General features: G+C 42.2%; 1 protein-coding gene across 6 annotated transcripts in view; it reads left to right on the forward strand.

The window, feature by feature from the left end:
- Positions 1–13,231, forward strand: part of SPATA7 (spermatogenesis associated 7) — a 77,309-nt gene that overhangs the window by 34,355 nt on the left and 29,723 nt on the right. For 5 of the 6 annotated variants that reach the window (XM_073349369.1, XM_073349366.1, XM_073349368.1 and 2 more), the window contains one exon: positions 9,074–9,207. In XM_073349369.1, the coding sequence (XP_073205470.1) occupies positions 9,074–9,207 (134 nt within the window). Of the gene's footprint in view, positions 1–1,497; positions 1,703–9,073; positions 9,208–13,231 lie in introns of all 6 variants that reach the window. The other variant, XM_073349371.1, reaches the window with a different exon arrangement.

The raw sequence follows: 13,231 nt of genomic DNA on the forward strand, positions 1-13,231 counted from the left end.
ATATTTCTCCGTTGTATTCTTGTCAAAATACATGCGAATAATTTGTGTAGCTGTTTCCATGCTTGTATTGTAATTAGTAACAAAAGATAAGATGATGATGATAAGTGACTTATTAAAGTAGTCGTTTTGGATGGAAGGAGGCCATGGAATGTGTTTTCTACTCAGTACAGAATCTAGACCCTCCTTCTCTGTACTTAGTCCGAGACACAGCCAAATCAGTGTGTTGTGAGGAGACAAGATTCATGGTTCACACACCCTTTGGGCAGCAATGCTCGGTTTCCCTGGGGGCTGTTACATGTCCCTGTGGAATGGGTTTTAGGGATGTTAGGCAAGGAGCAAATCAGGGCCAAAAGGTCCATGACAATCTGTGGATTCATCATCTGCTGTCTTCAGAGGGTGCAGCACAGGCTGGAACAGTATCACAAGGGATTATTACAGCCTCTAGACTGCAAGAGCAGCTTCATATCCGCTATCCTGCAGATCACAGCTTAGGATGTAGAATTGTTCCTGGTGCCCCAGCTGTATCAATAGCTTCTCTGTACCAAGCATGGCTACTTCGGCTTGGTGTAGGAGGGAGGATTAAAGTGCTTGGGTGGTTTGGTTTGGTTTTGTTTTTGAAAAAAAAAAAAGTTCACTTCTGTGACTTCTCTTGCTGCCTCGGTTAGGCCTTTATTTGGATTCCCCCCTGGATAAAGATGATTCTCCAACACCTGCTCAGTGCTCAGGCCTTTCTGAACTTTCTGCCCATTTATTTCAGAGCCTTCTATTTTCACAAACAAAATACTCCTGAGCTTTGAACCTATATGACACGGTTCATGCCATAGTAAATGTTTCTGGTTTATATGAGTTCATGTTGAAAACAGGGACAGAGCCTTAATCTTAACAGATAATTGTAATGGCACTAGTAGGTGTATCCCATATTTCAAATGGAACTTGCCTAGGTACAGTATATTTCCATTTCTGTTCAGTTTACTCAGACCATTCTCAGACTGTGTAACTTTGTCATGGTTACAGAATTGGAATTAATCTCCTACCAGTGTGTGATGGAAACTTTACACCTTTGCTTCAGTTAGTGTATTTGCCCATCTGCTTGGTAAAAACAGTACACTAAATCCTCACTACATTGCTCTTTCACCTTATTTTCAAACTGGACTGGAACTTTTCTTCCCATCCCATATCAAATAGGTGGCTGTGTCATAGCAATCAACAGCACAAGCACTGAGATTGCTAGAAGGGTATTGAAAAAGAAAATATGAAAAAGATCATTTTAAAATAATCTCATATCAATTGTCCTTTCCATGTGAGCCATAGGACATGGAATAGTTAGTTTTTTGTCATATGTTGGAACATATTAATTTACTATTTTTTCCTTTTATATTCCATATCTTACTACTTTTTACTTCTTAACTGTGAAAATATTTTTACTTGTGGTGCCATAATCTGGGATTTACAGACACTTTATTGAGCTTTTGTAAAGTTTCTCAATTACTTTTTCAGATGCTGAATTTTCTCACCGTTCTGCTTTGAAGTCCTCTTCTCCCCTCATTGCTTCTCAACTGAGTGCAAATTTTCAGTACGAAGTGCTGAGATTTATCAGCATGGCTTCTATTAACATTAATGAGAGTTGCAAAGCGGAACACCTGCACATCATGCTGAAAATTCCCCCCCGCAAATTGTGCTTCTTGCTCTGCTAAAATAGCAGGTGAATAGTTCCCTTTGGGCTGTTGCCATGGCTCAGTCATTGGTTCTTAAGCACTAACATGGTAGTGGAGCTGGCACTTCCTCCAAACAAGTGCATATGTCTGCCCTTAAAGTGTATTTAGTTTCCATAGTTCTTTTCCCACTATCCTAGCTGGCAGCAAAGCAGGCAAGCTGCCATGCAACTGAGCCAGCAGCAAGCATGCACATGTGTATTAGATCAATTCTATTGACTTAAAATAGTTGTTAAATGTGAAACTTCTTGAAATATGAGACTTCTGTGTGCAGAATTACCCTAAGCATGTCGATACCAGTGCCTATTAGAAATCTCATTATTGTAGCGTTTGTGCCAGAAAACTTGACAAAAACCCTGCCAGATAAGACAGGTGCTGCTACACATGCCTGGATTCCAATAACAACAACTTTTGCAACCCATATGTTTAGAGGTTTTTCCACAGAATACACTGACAGTGCAGCCTGAACCTAGTGATTGAGAGTGTAGATCTCCTGCTAGGAAAAATATGCATTCTGAGAAATTGCCCACCAGAAATCCAGCACACATAGTGGATGAATATCAAGTATGAACCTGCAGTTACATTTTTTAGAAGTGATTAAACATACTCATTTTTAGGAGAAAAAAACCTAATAATGATGCAGTCTAACTGATACTTTTCCTTGCCTGGACCTAGGAACTTATCAGGATTTTTATATTTTTAGGCCTGATTTTTTCCAGCATTACCTCCACATGTGAACACGTACATTTTGTGCATTATCACTGATAATCTTTGTGTTGTGAAAAACATAAAATCTCTGTGTAAACTAGGAAAATCAAACTTGTCTATGTTTTGCTGCTGTGCAGGAAGTTTGCACAATCTTCCCTGCACTGGCCCTTCCACCATCCCCATGAGTCCTGCCTCATTTTCATGCATACTTTCTAAGAATCTATGCAATAAGGGAGCCCTACCTCATTCCAGACACACGTGCATTTTTTAATGACATGGGGTTTTCTTACATACACAGATAGTGCCAACAGAACAGTGAGAATGGGGGGGTGGTTAACTTATTTACTACAACTGCCAAGTTTCCAAGTTCTGTCACTCCCTGAGGGCTCATTAGAGCCATTAAGAGCTGTGTATATTTTTTACTATTATTGTACTCAAACATGGCAGAACCATTTTTCTCAAACTTTCCTAAAAAATAATCCTTCAACTGAGGTCAGACTCAGAAAATTTCAGACCGAAAGGTAAAGATTAAAAGTAACTGAAATACGGCCTTTAAACAGAAACACTCAGGCAATCTTAATTATCACTGGTGTTGTTTGCTCCAACTATAATATATGTATCTTTTCCTAAAAGATACACTTGAATTATGCATATAAACTGTGCATGTTTGCACACACATGATAATAGTGCACAGAAATCAGACATATCTTTTTGAAAATATAGTCCCGTGTATTTGTCATCTGAATTTCTTGCTTATAAATATGAAAACCAATTGTGTAAATATCTCTGTGTCCCTGCATTTTGAATTAGCAATTTGAAATGCTTCTGCAGTAGATACATATTTTTGTTCTCCATAAAAGGCAGTACCTCTGAGGAAGAAATTTATTTAAAGCAACATAATACATTTTTCATAGATTAAGGCTAGAAAGGACCATTAGAGCATCTAGTCTGACCTACATTACCATAGCCAAGAATTTCACCCAGTCATCCCTGTATTGAGCCCAATAACTTCTTTTTGACTAAGCACATCTTCTAGAAAAGCATCCAGTCTTGATTTGAAGACCTCAGGAGATGGGGACTCCACCTCATACCTTGATTTTTTGGCCAAATGGTTAATCACCCTCACTTTTAAAACTGTATGCCTTATTTCTAGTTTGAATTTGACCGTCATTAACTTCTGGCCATTGGCTCCTGTTATGTCTTTCTCCAACTAGGTTAAAATCATTTTAGCACCTATTATTTTCTCCTTGTGAGGGTACATATACACAAACAAGTCACTTGTCTGTCTTCTTTTTGACAAGGTAAACAGATCAAGCTCTTTAAGTCTCTCGCTGTAAGACACTTTTTCCAGTCCTTGAATAATTTTTGTGACTCTTCTCTTTTAAACTTTATACATAATGCCCAATAAAGATTGTCACAAACTACATTGAAGAAAACAACATTTTACATATAAAGGTCAGATTTTCAGCTGAGTCTTGGCCTCTTATTTTTTCTCCCACAATTTTGCAATTACTTGTGGGTGCAGTGTATTGTGTGGATATTATACTGCTGGACACTCGGTGGGAGATTAAGATGGAAAGACATGGAAATGGAAATGGTTTTAAAGAGAAAACCTTATTTTAAAAGTGTGAATGGGTGTGTTATGTAGGCATAAATTCAGTCAACACCTCTTTGTTTTCTACCACGCTTTGCATGATCAATGCACTTTCTGTCATATGCAGCACCAAAAAGTCCAAAGCAAGTTTGTATTACTGACTCTGATCCATAAGAAACTGGATTGGTAAATGCAGAGGTGTAAAGTATACACAAGACTGTTACCAGTAAGTCTGTAGTTAACAAATGTCCACTCTGTAAGTCACAGGATGATTCAGGGCCTACATCTTCATTCTTACAAGAAAATCTAACGAATGCTCAAAAACAGCTGATATTAGCCTTTCATCTTAAGGGGTCAATTACTTTACTGGCAAACAGTATTTATAAAAAGATGGAAAGAAAACTGCGTCCTTTTTTTTCAAAACAGGATACAATGCTAAACTTATTTATTATTCTGTAAAACAGTTGCAAATCAGGAAACTTATACGATGACCTGGTTATTTTGGGGTGGGTGTGGGAGGGATGCATTTTGCCCTTTGCAGGAGTGAAAAGCCAAATAACCAAGGGGAGATGTTGCAGTTATGCTTCCCATGTGGGTTGGTGGAGCCAGATGTGGAAAACATGCACGGAGGATCTGTGCCCTTACATTCCACAGAACTGTGCTTTGTGTGGACTCCTTCTGCCACAGAGAGGGTTTTTAAGAAGTGGTGGGGCTATGGTCATTGGAGCTGTGTAGCCCATAGAGCATGTAGTGGGGTGCACAGCAACTGTAAATATGACTATGCCTAGCAAAAAGACCTAGCAATAAACTAGTTCCAAGTAAGAGCTGAGTATGAACCCCAGGATTTGGTCACATAGAAATATATTGCTCTTACTGAGTGTACCTTTCCTTTTACATTTACTAAATCAGGTATTCATTTTCCTGATTGTATTTATTAAAGTGAAATTGATCACTGCATTATTGTATATGAAGTACTACAAAATGCTGGTGATACACTGGCCAGGGAGCACTTAGTGCAAATTTTGAGGTGAGAGTGCGAGTCCAGTCCCTCAGCATAAATTAGAGCAATTTGAAACTGTCCTAATCTATACCAGTAGCCAACAGCCCCGTGTGGACATTCCAGCAGCTGAGGATCTGGTGGACAAGGGGATGACACACCCTCTTTTCTCTGGGGATATTCCCTACATGAACATCTGGGAGAGTGGGTGGTGTTCGGAGTCAGTATGGCAATTCTGTTTAATTTTAGGATCCTTCAATGGCAAGTAAGGAAGCTAGTTTCAGGGCAGCACTGGGATTTCTGAGGAGCACAAAATAGCCACATTACACTGGATAATTGGGGCTAAATTTTGTTGGACTACACTAATACAACTAAAAGAAAAGGAGTACTTGTGGCACCTTAGAGACTAACAAATTTATTTGAGCATAAGCTTTCATGAGCTACAGCTCACTTTGTCAGATGCATACTGTGGAAAATACAGTGGGGAGATTTATATACACAGAGAACATGAAACAATGGGTGTTCTCTAGGTATATAAATCTCCCCACTGTATTTTCCACTGAATGCATCCGATGAAGTGAGCTGTAGCTCACGAAAGCTTATGCTCAAATAAATTTGTTAGTCTCTAAGGGTGCCACAAGTCCTCCTTTTCTTTTTGTGGATACAGAGTAACAATGCTGGTACTCTGAAACTAATACAGCTGTGATTCTTAGTCTGTTTACCCTCAGTTGTGCAGGTGTTTAACTTCTAACTTTTACTTGTAGCCAGATTCTGCCATCTGCATTCATGCTAAGTAGTACCTTGCTTCTTGAGTAGTCCCTTTGATTTAAATGAGTCTATTCTGAGTAACGTTCCACTCAACATGAGTAAGGCTGGAAGAATCTGTTCCTAAACAAATATCATGTGTCACCTTTACTCTTGTTGAGTACTCTCTTATTCCGCAAGTAGTGCCATTGATTGAATGGGCTGTTCTCAGAGTAAGGTGCTACTTAACATTGAGGAAGGGTGGCAGAATCGTGTCCTAAAATTATGAAAACCATAACCTCATATTGTCTGTCCTTTTAATAAACAGTGAATGCTCCAAGTGTGAAATCATGGCTCATTTAAAATGATAGTGAGGCCAGGATTTCACCCTCGATGGCTAAGTTGTGGTGTGATTGGGACTTTCATTAACTAAGACTGAGCTATGCAAAGGAGAAGGGTGTTACGAAAGACAGCACTTGTTTACAGAACTAGCTTCACCCTATGATGTGCTGAATATTACAAATCATGGCCACTTCCAGCACATCCAAACTGAGGGTGGCAGCTCCACTTTGAAAGAAACATGATGTGACTTCTTTGCATGCTCTTGGTCTGGAGGAATTCATATGGGAAAATAATGCCCAGAATTGAGTTGGCAAATAAATAGTTGGTTCATATGGGGAAGTACAGCATTAGTCAGTGTTAAATTATGCTCTGGGACATGCACTTACCCTTGGCTAAGCTCAATAAGATATTTTTTTATTTGTTCAACTAATGTTTCAATGTCTAAAATAGTTTATTTACATTAAAAAACAAATCAATTCAGGAATTAATATTGCAAATTGTATCTAGTTGTGATATATGGTGACTGTAGAGATCTGAAATTCAGAGCGAAGGACAACCACTCATATTAAGCAAACTCGTACTGTGGTTATAAGCACTGGACTGCCAAACTCCTTAGACGTGTGACATGTCTGATAGATTTTTGAATGACTTCAAAGTTTTATCATCTTCATTTCAGTCAGCCAAGCTATGTTTTGTAGCTCCAGGCAGGTTTCTAGAAATATTGCTGAAGTGCTGGGTTTATGGAAATAGAGTCACGCCTGTAAAGGGAGCAACCACTGCAGAAAAATAAAATTATAATGAGGGGAAATTTGTTTGGTATCCTCTGAACTTTGTGTAATAGGCATTTGCCTAGTCAGTAGTGTAGTTTCTAAATTGGATTAGTAAGAATTTCATAGCTCAGTATCCTTTTAAAAAGGTGTGTGTGTGTGTGTGTGACGGGGCCGGAATAGTATACAATACAGCCTTTAAAAACGCTTGCAGCCATACATACACCACTTTTTATTGCCTGCAGAATTAACAGAACAGGCTCACGGACTGCGTAGAATATAATATAATATAATAATATGCTTATAATATAATGCATTATCTCATTACTAAGCCTGACAATGATTGTGAGCAGAGTCACTGATGAGACTCATTGATCTCTAGATTCCATTAAGCTTTGGAGATCTTGCAATTTAAAACTGCAGGATGCATTTTATACTTGGATATTACTCGCTGTTTTTTTAAAGAGTGGATGAAACGATTTTTTTTTTTTACTTGTAAACAAGCAGATTTAGACATTTGACATGTTGACATTTTGGATCAATTTTGATCTTTAGTTGGGGATTCTCTGTACAGTTAAGGCTATTTATAGTTCATCTAACAGACATTCCTACTAAATCTGTTAAAAGATGCATCTCCTTTTGTTTGAATTATTCTGCTGGTAGTGATGGGCATTTAGTCCATGGCACAGCAACAAGGACACAGAGACAAATTCATCCCTGGTATAATCCCATTGAAATTAGTTGAGGTTACATCAGGGACTAATTTGGCCTGTACTATTTCTAGGGCAGAAGGAAGTGAGGAAGCTTATCTTAGTTTGTCCAATTAACTGATAAAGTTTCTCCCCCATAGTACTACGCTTCCTTCCAAATGCCTATCTGTCTCTTGCTGTAATTAACATAGTCATAGCTGCACCATCGGCTCATGTCTTGGGGTCTGATCCTGTGTGGTGGTGGTGAGCGTCTTCAGCTCCAGTTGGTTGCAATGGGAGTTATGAGTGCTCGGTGCCTTATGGGAGCAAGCCCCTTACACAGATTCGCTTGTTGTCTGAGTAAACCCATACTTCAAAGAATGGAGCTTCCAGACCTGATGCTCACTTTGCTTGGTGCAGGACCCAAGAGGTTGGGCGGAAGGTGGATCTATGTTACTTTTTGTCTCCCTTAGTCTGGGGCCATTGGGAGGTTGCCTCAGGGCTACCCCGACTTGCATTCAGCAGCCTACTGCCCTCTAGATTCCTTCTACACAGGGGGTATTCCTTGGTGGGTGGCTTTGCAGTCCCTTTGCACTGGCATTTTACAAGTACCTGTATCTTCTGTAGGGCCTCTTTATTGACATTTGGAAATGAATGTGCTGGTGTTTTTGGTTCAGGCTGCCTCCACTGAGGCATGCAGCTCTGTAAATCACATTAACTTTCAGAGTTTATGACACCCCACTATGCAGCTAGAATACACATGAATAGCTTTGTAACATTAAGAGCAAAGGGCCATATTGCAGCAGGCCATGGCTCCTTCCCTTCCCTCCCCCAAATCTTGATGGCATAGACGCTTTGCCAATCTTCTGCTCTCGAGAAGCATTTGGGCCAAGGTTCAGTAGCTTATCTGATTCTTCCCTCCTGATCCAGCAATGGCCCATCCACACAGACCCTACCTAGACTATTCATGCTCCTGACATGTAATTTGCTGCTCTTGCAGTATTATCTGTATGCCCATTTTGGGGACCTTTCTACTTTTTTCCAGAGTTTGACCCCAAATTTTTTGAGTCCCGCAATTCCCTTTGTACATATAAATCTAGCAAGATTTAACATTTACAAATGATGTTGTTTTTCACCAAAAATTTCAATACTGTTGAAATACTGTTGTTCAGCAGGATCAGAATTGGAAGGGTTCTTAGTGCTGTATGGATGGGAACAGTGCTATGGATTTTTGAGTAGAATTTCATGTCGCTGAACTTGGTCTTCCAATTCCACTGTATTTTTTGTAGTTTTAGAACTCAAAATTTCTAACCCTAAAGAAAGCAACATAAGTTTTAATATTCTGTTTTGACAATAGGAGTTATTTTTCATGCTTACAGTATGTTCAAACTGGAACACATGACAACATTTTACTTTTCTGACTGAATGAAAGCCCACACAAGGTAATGCATTTAGAGAGAAGGACTCAGTAACATTCCTTTAAAATCTCACTAATTTTATTTGGTTCTTTCTTTCCTAAGTTGCAGACCAGCAACGGAGAGAGAAACTCAAGAAGGAAATTGCCAGGTGTGAGAAGGAGATGAGCGCAGCAAAAAATGCCTCACGGGCCAGCTCCAGAGGAAGCAGGAGGCTACTGTCATCCACTTTTGTAAAGGTAGATATTTTAACTTTGTTTCAAATTGTAGATATTTCCCTTTGTACATACAAATTACCAAGATTTAACAGTTAGATATTATGGGCCAAGACTTCAAGTCCTTATTCTGTTTTTATTCACGCCATGCTCACCCCTTGGTCAGGAGTCCAAAGAAGTTCAGACTGAATAAAAACTGAGTAAAGACCTCAGGATTTGACCCTTTATATTTAAACGTTAGTGTAAATAAGCAGAGTCCCCATGCTGCTCTCAACACACGTTCAACCCAAACCTCCCCTGTTCCCTTTTATTACTACTTGGGTTTTTCCTCTGTTTCTAAGAAAATGAAGATAAGCCTTAGCCCCAAGCTTTCTCTTGAGCTATCATTTTCTTGCATTTTCCTAATAGGCCTTCTGCCTCACCCCTAATGCCTTTTTTCTCAGGGTAAACCTTGAAGGCAGAGGTTGAAGAGTTGAAATTCACACACACGCCGAGGCCAGAGGGCTATTGTACAGCACCCTCCCTAGCTGCCATTCCAGTCTGTGGGATGGAATAACAACTCTAGCCTCTCTTTGTCGGTTGTACAGAGCATAGGGTTGCCAATTTTCTGATTGCAGAAAACCAAACATCCTTGCCCCGCCCTTCTCAGAGGCCCCGCCCCTTCTCAGAGGCTCTGCCCTCACTCACTCCATCCCCCCTCCCTCAGTCACTCGCTTTCCCCCACCCTCACTCCCTTGCTCATTTTCACTGGGCTGGGGCAGGGCGTTGAGGTGTGGGGGGGGTTCAGGCTCTGGGCTGGGGTGCAGGCTCTGGGGTAGAGCCAGAATGAGGGGTTCAGGGTGCGGGAGGGGATGCCAGGTTGGGGCAGGAGGTTGAGGTTTGGGAGGCGGTACGGGCTCTGGGTTGGGGGTGCGGGCTCTGGGGTTAGGCCAAAAATGAGGGGTTCAGGGTGTGGGAGGGGGCTCCAGGCTGGGGTGGGGGGATGGGGGGGACTGAGGGCTCTGGCTGTGGGTATGGGCTCTGCAATGGGACCAGTTATGAGGGGTTTAGGGTGCAGGAAAGGGGGTCTGGGCTGAAGCTAAGGGATTCAAAGTGTGGGAGGGAGCTGAGGGCTGGGGAAGGGGGTTAGGGTGTGGAGGGAGTGTAGGGTGTGGGCTCCAGGAGGCAGTTTGGGTGCGGGAGGGGGCTCAGGGCTGGGGCAGGTGGATGGGGGGCAGGGCCGAGGGTTCCATCTGGGGGTGTGGGCTCTGGGGTGGGGCCAGATATGAGGGGTTTGGGGTGAAAGAGGGGGCTCTGGGCTGGGACCAAGGGGTTCAGAGTGTGGGAGGGAGGTTGAGGTGTGGGAGGGTGTGCAGGCTCCAGGAGGGACTTTGAGCATGGGAGGGGGCTCAGGGCTGGGGCAGGGGATTGGGGCACGGGAGGGGGTTTGGGGTGCAGGCTCCAGGCGGCACTTACCTCAGGCTGCTCCTGGAAGTGGCCGCCATGTCCCTCTGCCTAGGCACAGGGGCAGCCAGGGGGCTCTATGCACTGCGCCCGTCTGCAGGCGCCACCCCTGCAGCTCCCATTAGCTGCGATTCCCATTGGCAGCGTATGGAGCGCCCCTGGCCACCCCTGCACCTAGGAGCTGGCGGGACATGGCAGCCGCTTCTGGGAGTCATGCGGAGCCAGCCATTATGGCCAGCCGGAGTTTTAGTGGCCCCACCAGGGTCCCTTTTTGACCAGACATTCTGGTTGAAAACCGGACGCCTGGCAACCCTAACAGAGCATTGAGGTCAATGGAGCAGCATAAATGCAGATCCATAGCCCCTCCCCTGGATCACCCTTGGGTCTCATCTCACCCCACCCCTGAATTGGCCTGCACCAGGCCTGCATAGACTGGAGCTGAGACCAGTTCTTCAGCACCCAGGAGTGGCACCCCTGCACAACCACTCAGACAGCTGAACACCATCCTCTGAGTGTCACCAGTTACTTGCACTGGTTGGCTCCTAGTTCCTAACTTCTTACAAGGGGCCCCTACTCCTTGTGGGTCTCCTTAAATCTCTCCCTGGGAGTTCACTGCACACCCCATAGGGTTGGGATAAAGATCTCCTGGATGGAAGTTCTCCCTGTGGCTCCTGGGATCATGCCAGCAGTCTCCTGCTTGGCAGTCCCGCTCCTTCCCACCCTTGCTGACTGCAGTTTCCTCCCTTTTAAAGGCCTCCTGCCTATCATATGTGATTGACAAGGCCAGAAGAGCGCGGCTAGCCCTGCCTCCCATGCCTCTCTGGCACCTTTGACATCTTTGTGTGGTCTATACACTCCATCAAATACAGGATCTGAGTTTACATATTTTTTAAAGTGTCTTAAGTGTGTGCTTTGACATAGCAATGTCAGAGCATTGTAATTCCTTGTCTGTGTTTTAACCTCTCCCCCAAAGAAGAGCTCTCTCAAGTAGTAAGTGTCACTTAGTACTACTAATTACTTGTAGGTACCTCTTCATCAATGTTCTTGTCAACAAGAACATCTCAGTCTTGCAAGCATTTGTGTGTGAGTCAACCAACTGCATGTTTGAGTGAAGATTTCCAGATATGAATAGGCAATCATAATATATTTTAGAAGTGGTCATGGCAGACTTGCCTGTTTAGGTAACATTGGATAATACTTAATGTCACCTATTTGGGGCCCTTTTCTACAGATCTTTTAATCTCCACATAGACAGGAAGCAGATGTCCCAAAAGATAAAACTTGGCACTAGGAGATTCCCATGAATTCCTTCTCTGCATGATTCAAAACAAAAAATACAGCTATTAACAGCTTTTCAGCTGAGCCGTGGACCTGATGATAGACATTAGATCATAATAGGGAAAATCTTGCTTAAAGATTTACAAAATATTTTTCATCAACATGTGAATCGAAGCACTAGTGCATTAGTAAGAAGTGAATATGTTTCTGCAGGAGGGGTTCCTGCTAGAAAGCAAGCAGTGGTAGTAATTGGGCTTTCATATCTCTGTACTGTGGGGGAAGGTATTGTGGGCCTGATCCCATCCCACTCTGTGACAAGATCTATGCACTATATGCAGCATAGGCAAGAGCGTTAACGCAAAAAGCAAAAGCCCCTAGGGAAAACGCTGCCACAAGCAAACCGCAGATCTTGGTAATAACGAAGTGCGTTAGCACAGTGCTAATTATGATACTGTTTACTTTGGCTCCTTATAAGGCTTTATTAACAATGCTTGAGTGATAAAAATTAAGGAAATGTATCATTTGACTTGAATGATAAAAAACTATATAAGATTGGTATTATAGGGGCAGGGTAGAGAGAGACCAGGGGGGCACCTGCGTGTGACCATCTCTGTCTCCCTCTCCCTGCATGCTTGTATTCAAATAAAAAGGACCTCAGACTGTTTGAACCAAACAGATGGTGTGACTCGTTTTCCACAACAGTACCAAAACCAAAGCAATATTTAAATATTGTTTCTTTTACCAGAAAGTATATTGATTTTACTACGTTTATTGACGTACCTAGAGAGTTTTATTCCTGTTGCTCTATTGGATCGCTCCTAATGCATCCTGAGGGTCACTTAACTTCTCAAATTGTATTTCTTTAGCCATAAGAATACATAAGTAACTAGTAACCATAAGACAACTTCTACACATGCCTATTAAAAGATATGATAGGACACAGAATTATCACCAGGCAATATAATTGCACTGCTGTTGGTGCTGTCCCCAATTCCTGGGGAAACTGCTGATCTTAAATTTTCTGCTTTTAGTACCACTGCAAAATCTTGAATATTGAGTCACAAGATGCTTATGGGGCATGATGGTAATCAATTTAAATATCAAAATGTAAGAAATACTGGTGCAAACAATGTGGAACACCACCGGGTGCTAAAAAGATGCATAGCAAGAGTGGAATATTACTGTACTTGATAAGCACCTTGCAATACCTCAAATGATCTATTCAGCATGTCCTGTTATATACACTGAGTAACCAGGTTAGTGAATGCATACAGTATTTGTTGCACCAGAATGGCCCACTGCTGGGTTGTTTTTGTGTAACTTTAAC

This window comes from Lepidochelys kempii, chromosome 6, assembly GCF_965140265.1.
Source record: "Lepidochelys kempii isolate rLepKem1 chromosome 6, rLepKem1.hap2, whole genome shotgun sequence".
NCBI lineage: Eukaryota > Metazoa > Chordata > Testudines > Cheloniidae > Lepidochelys > Lepidochelys kempii.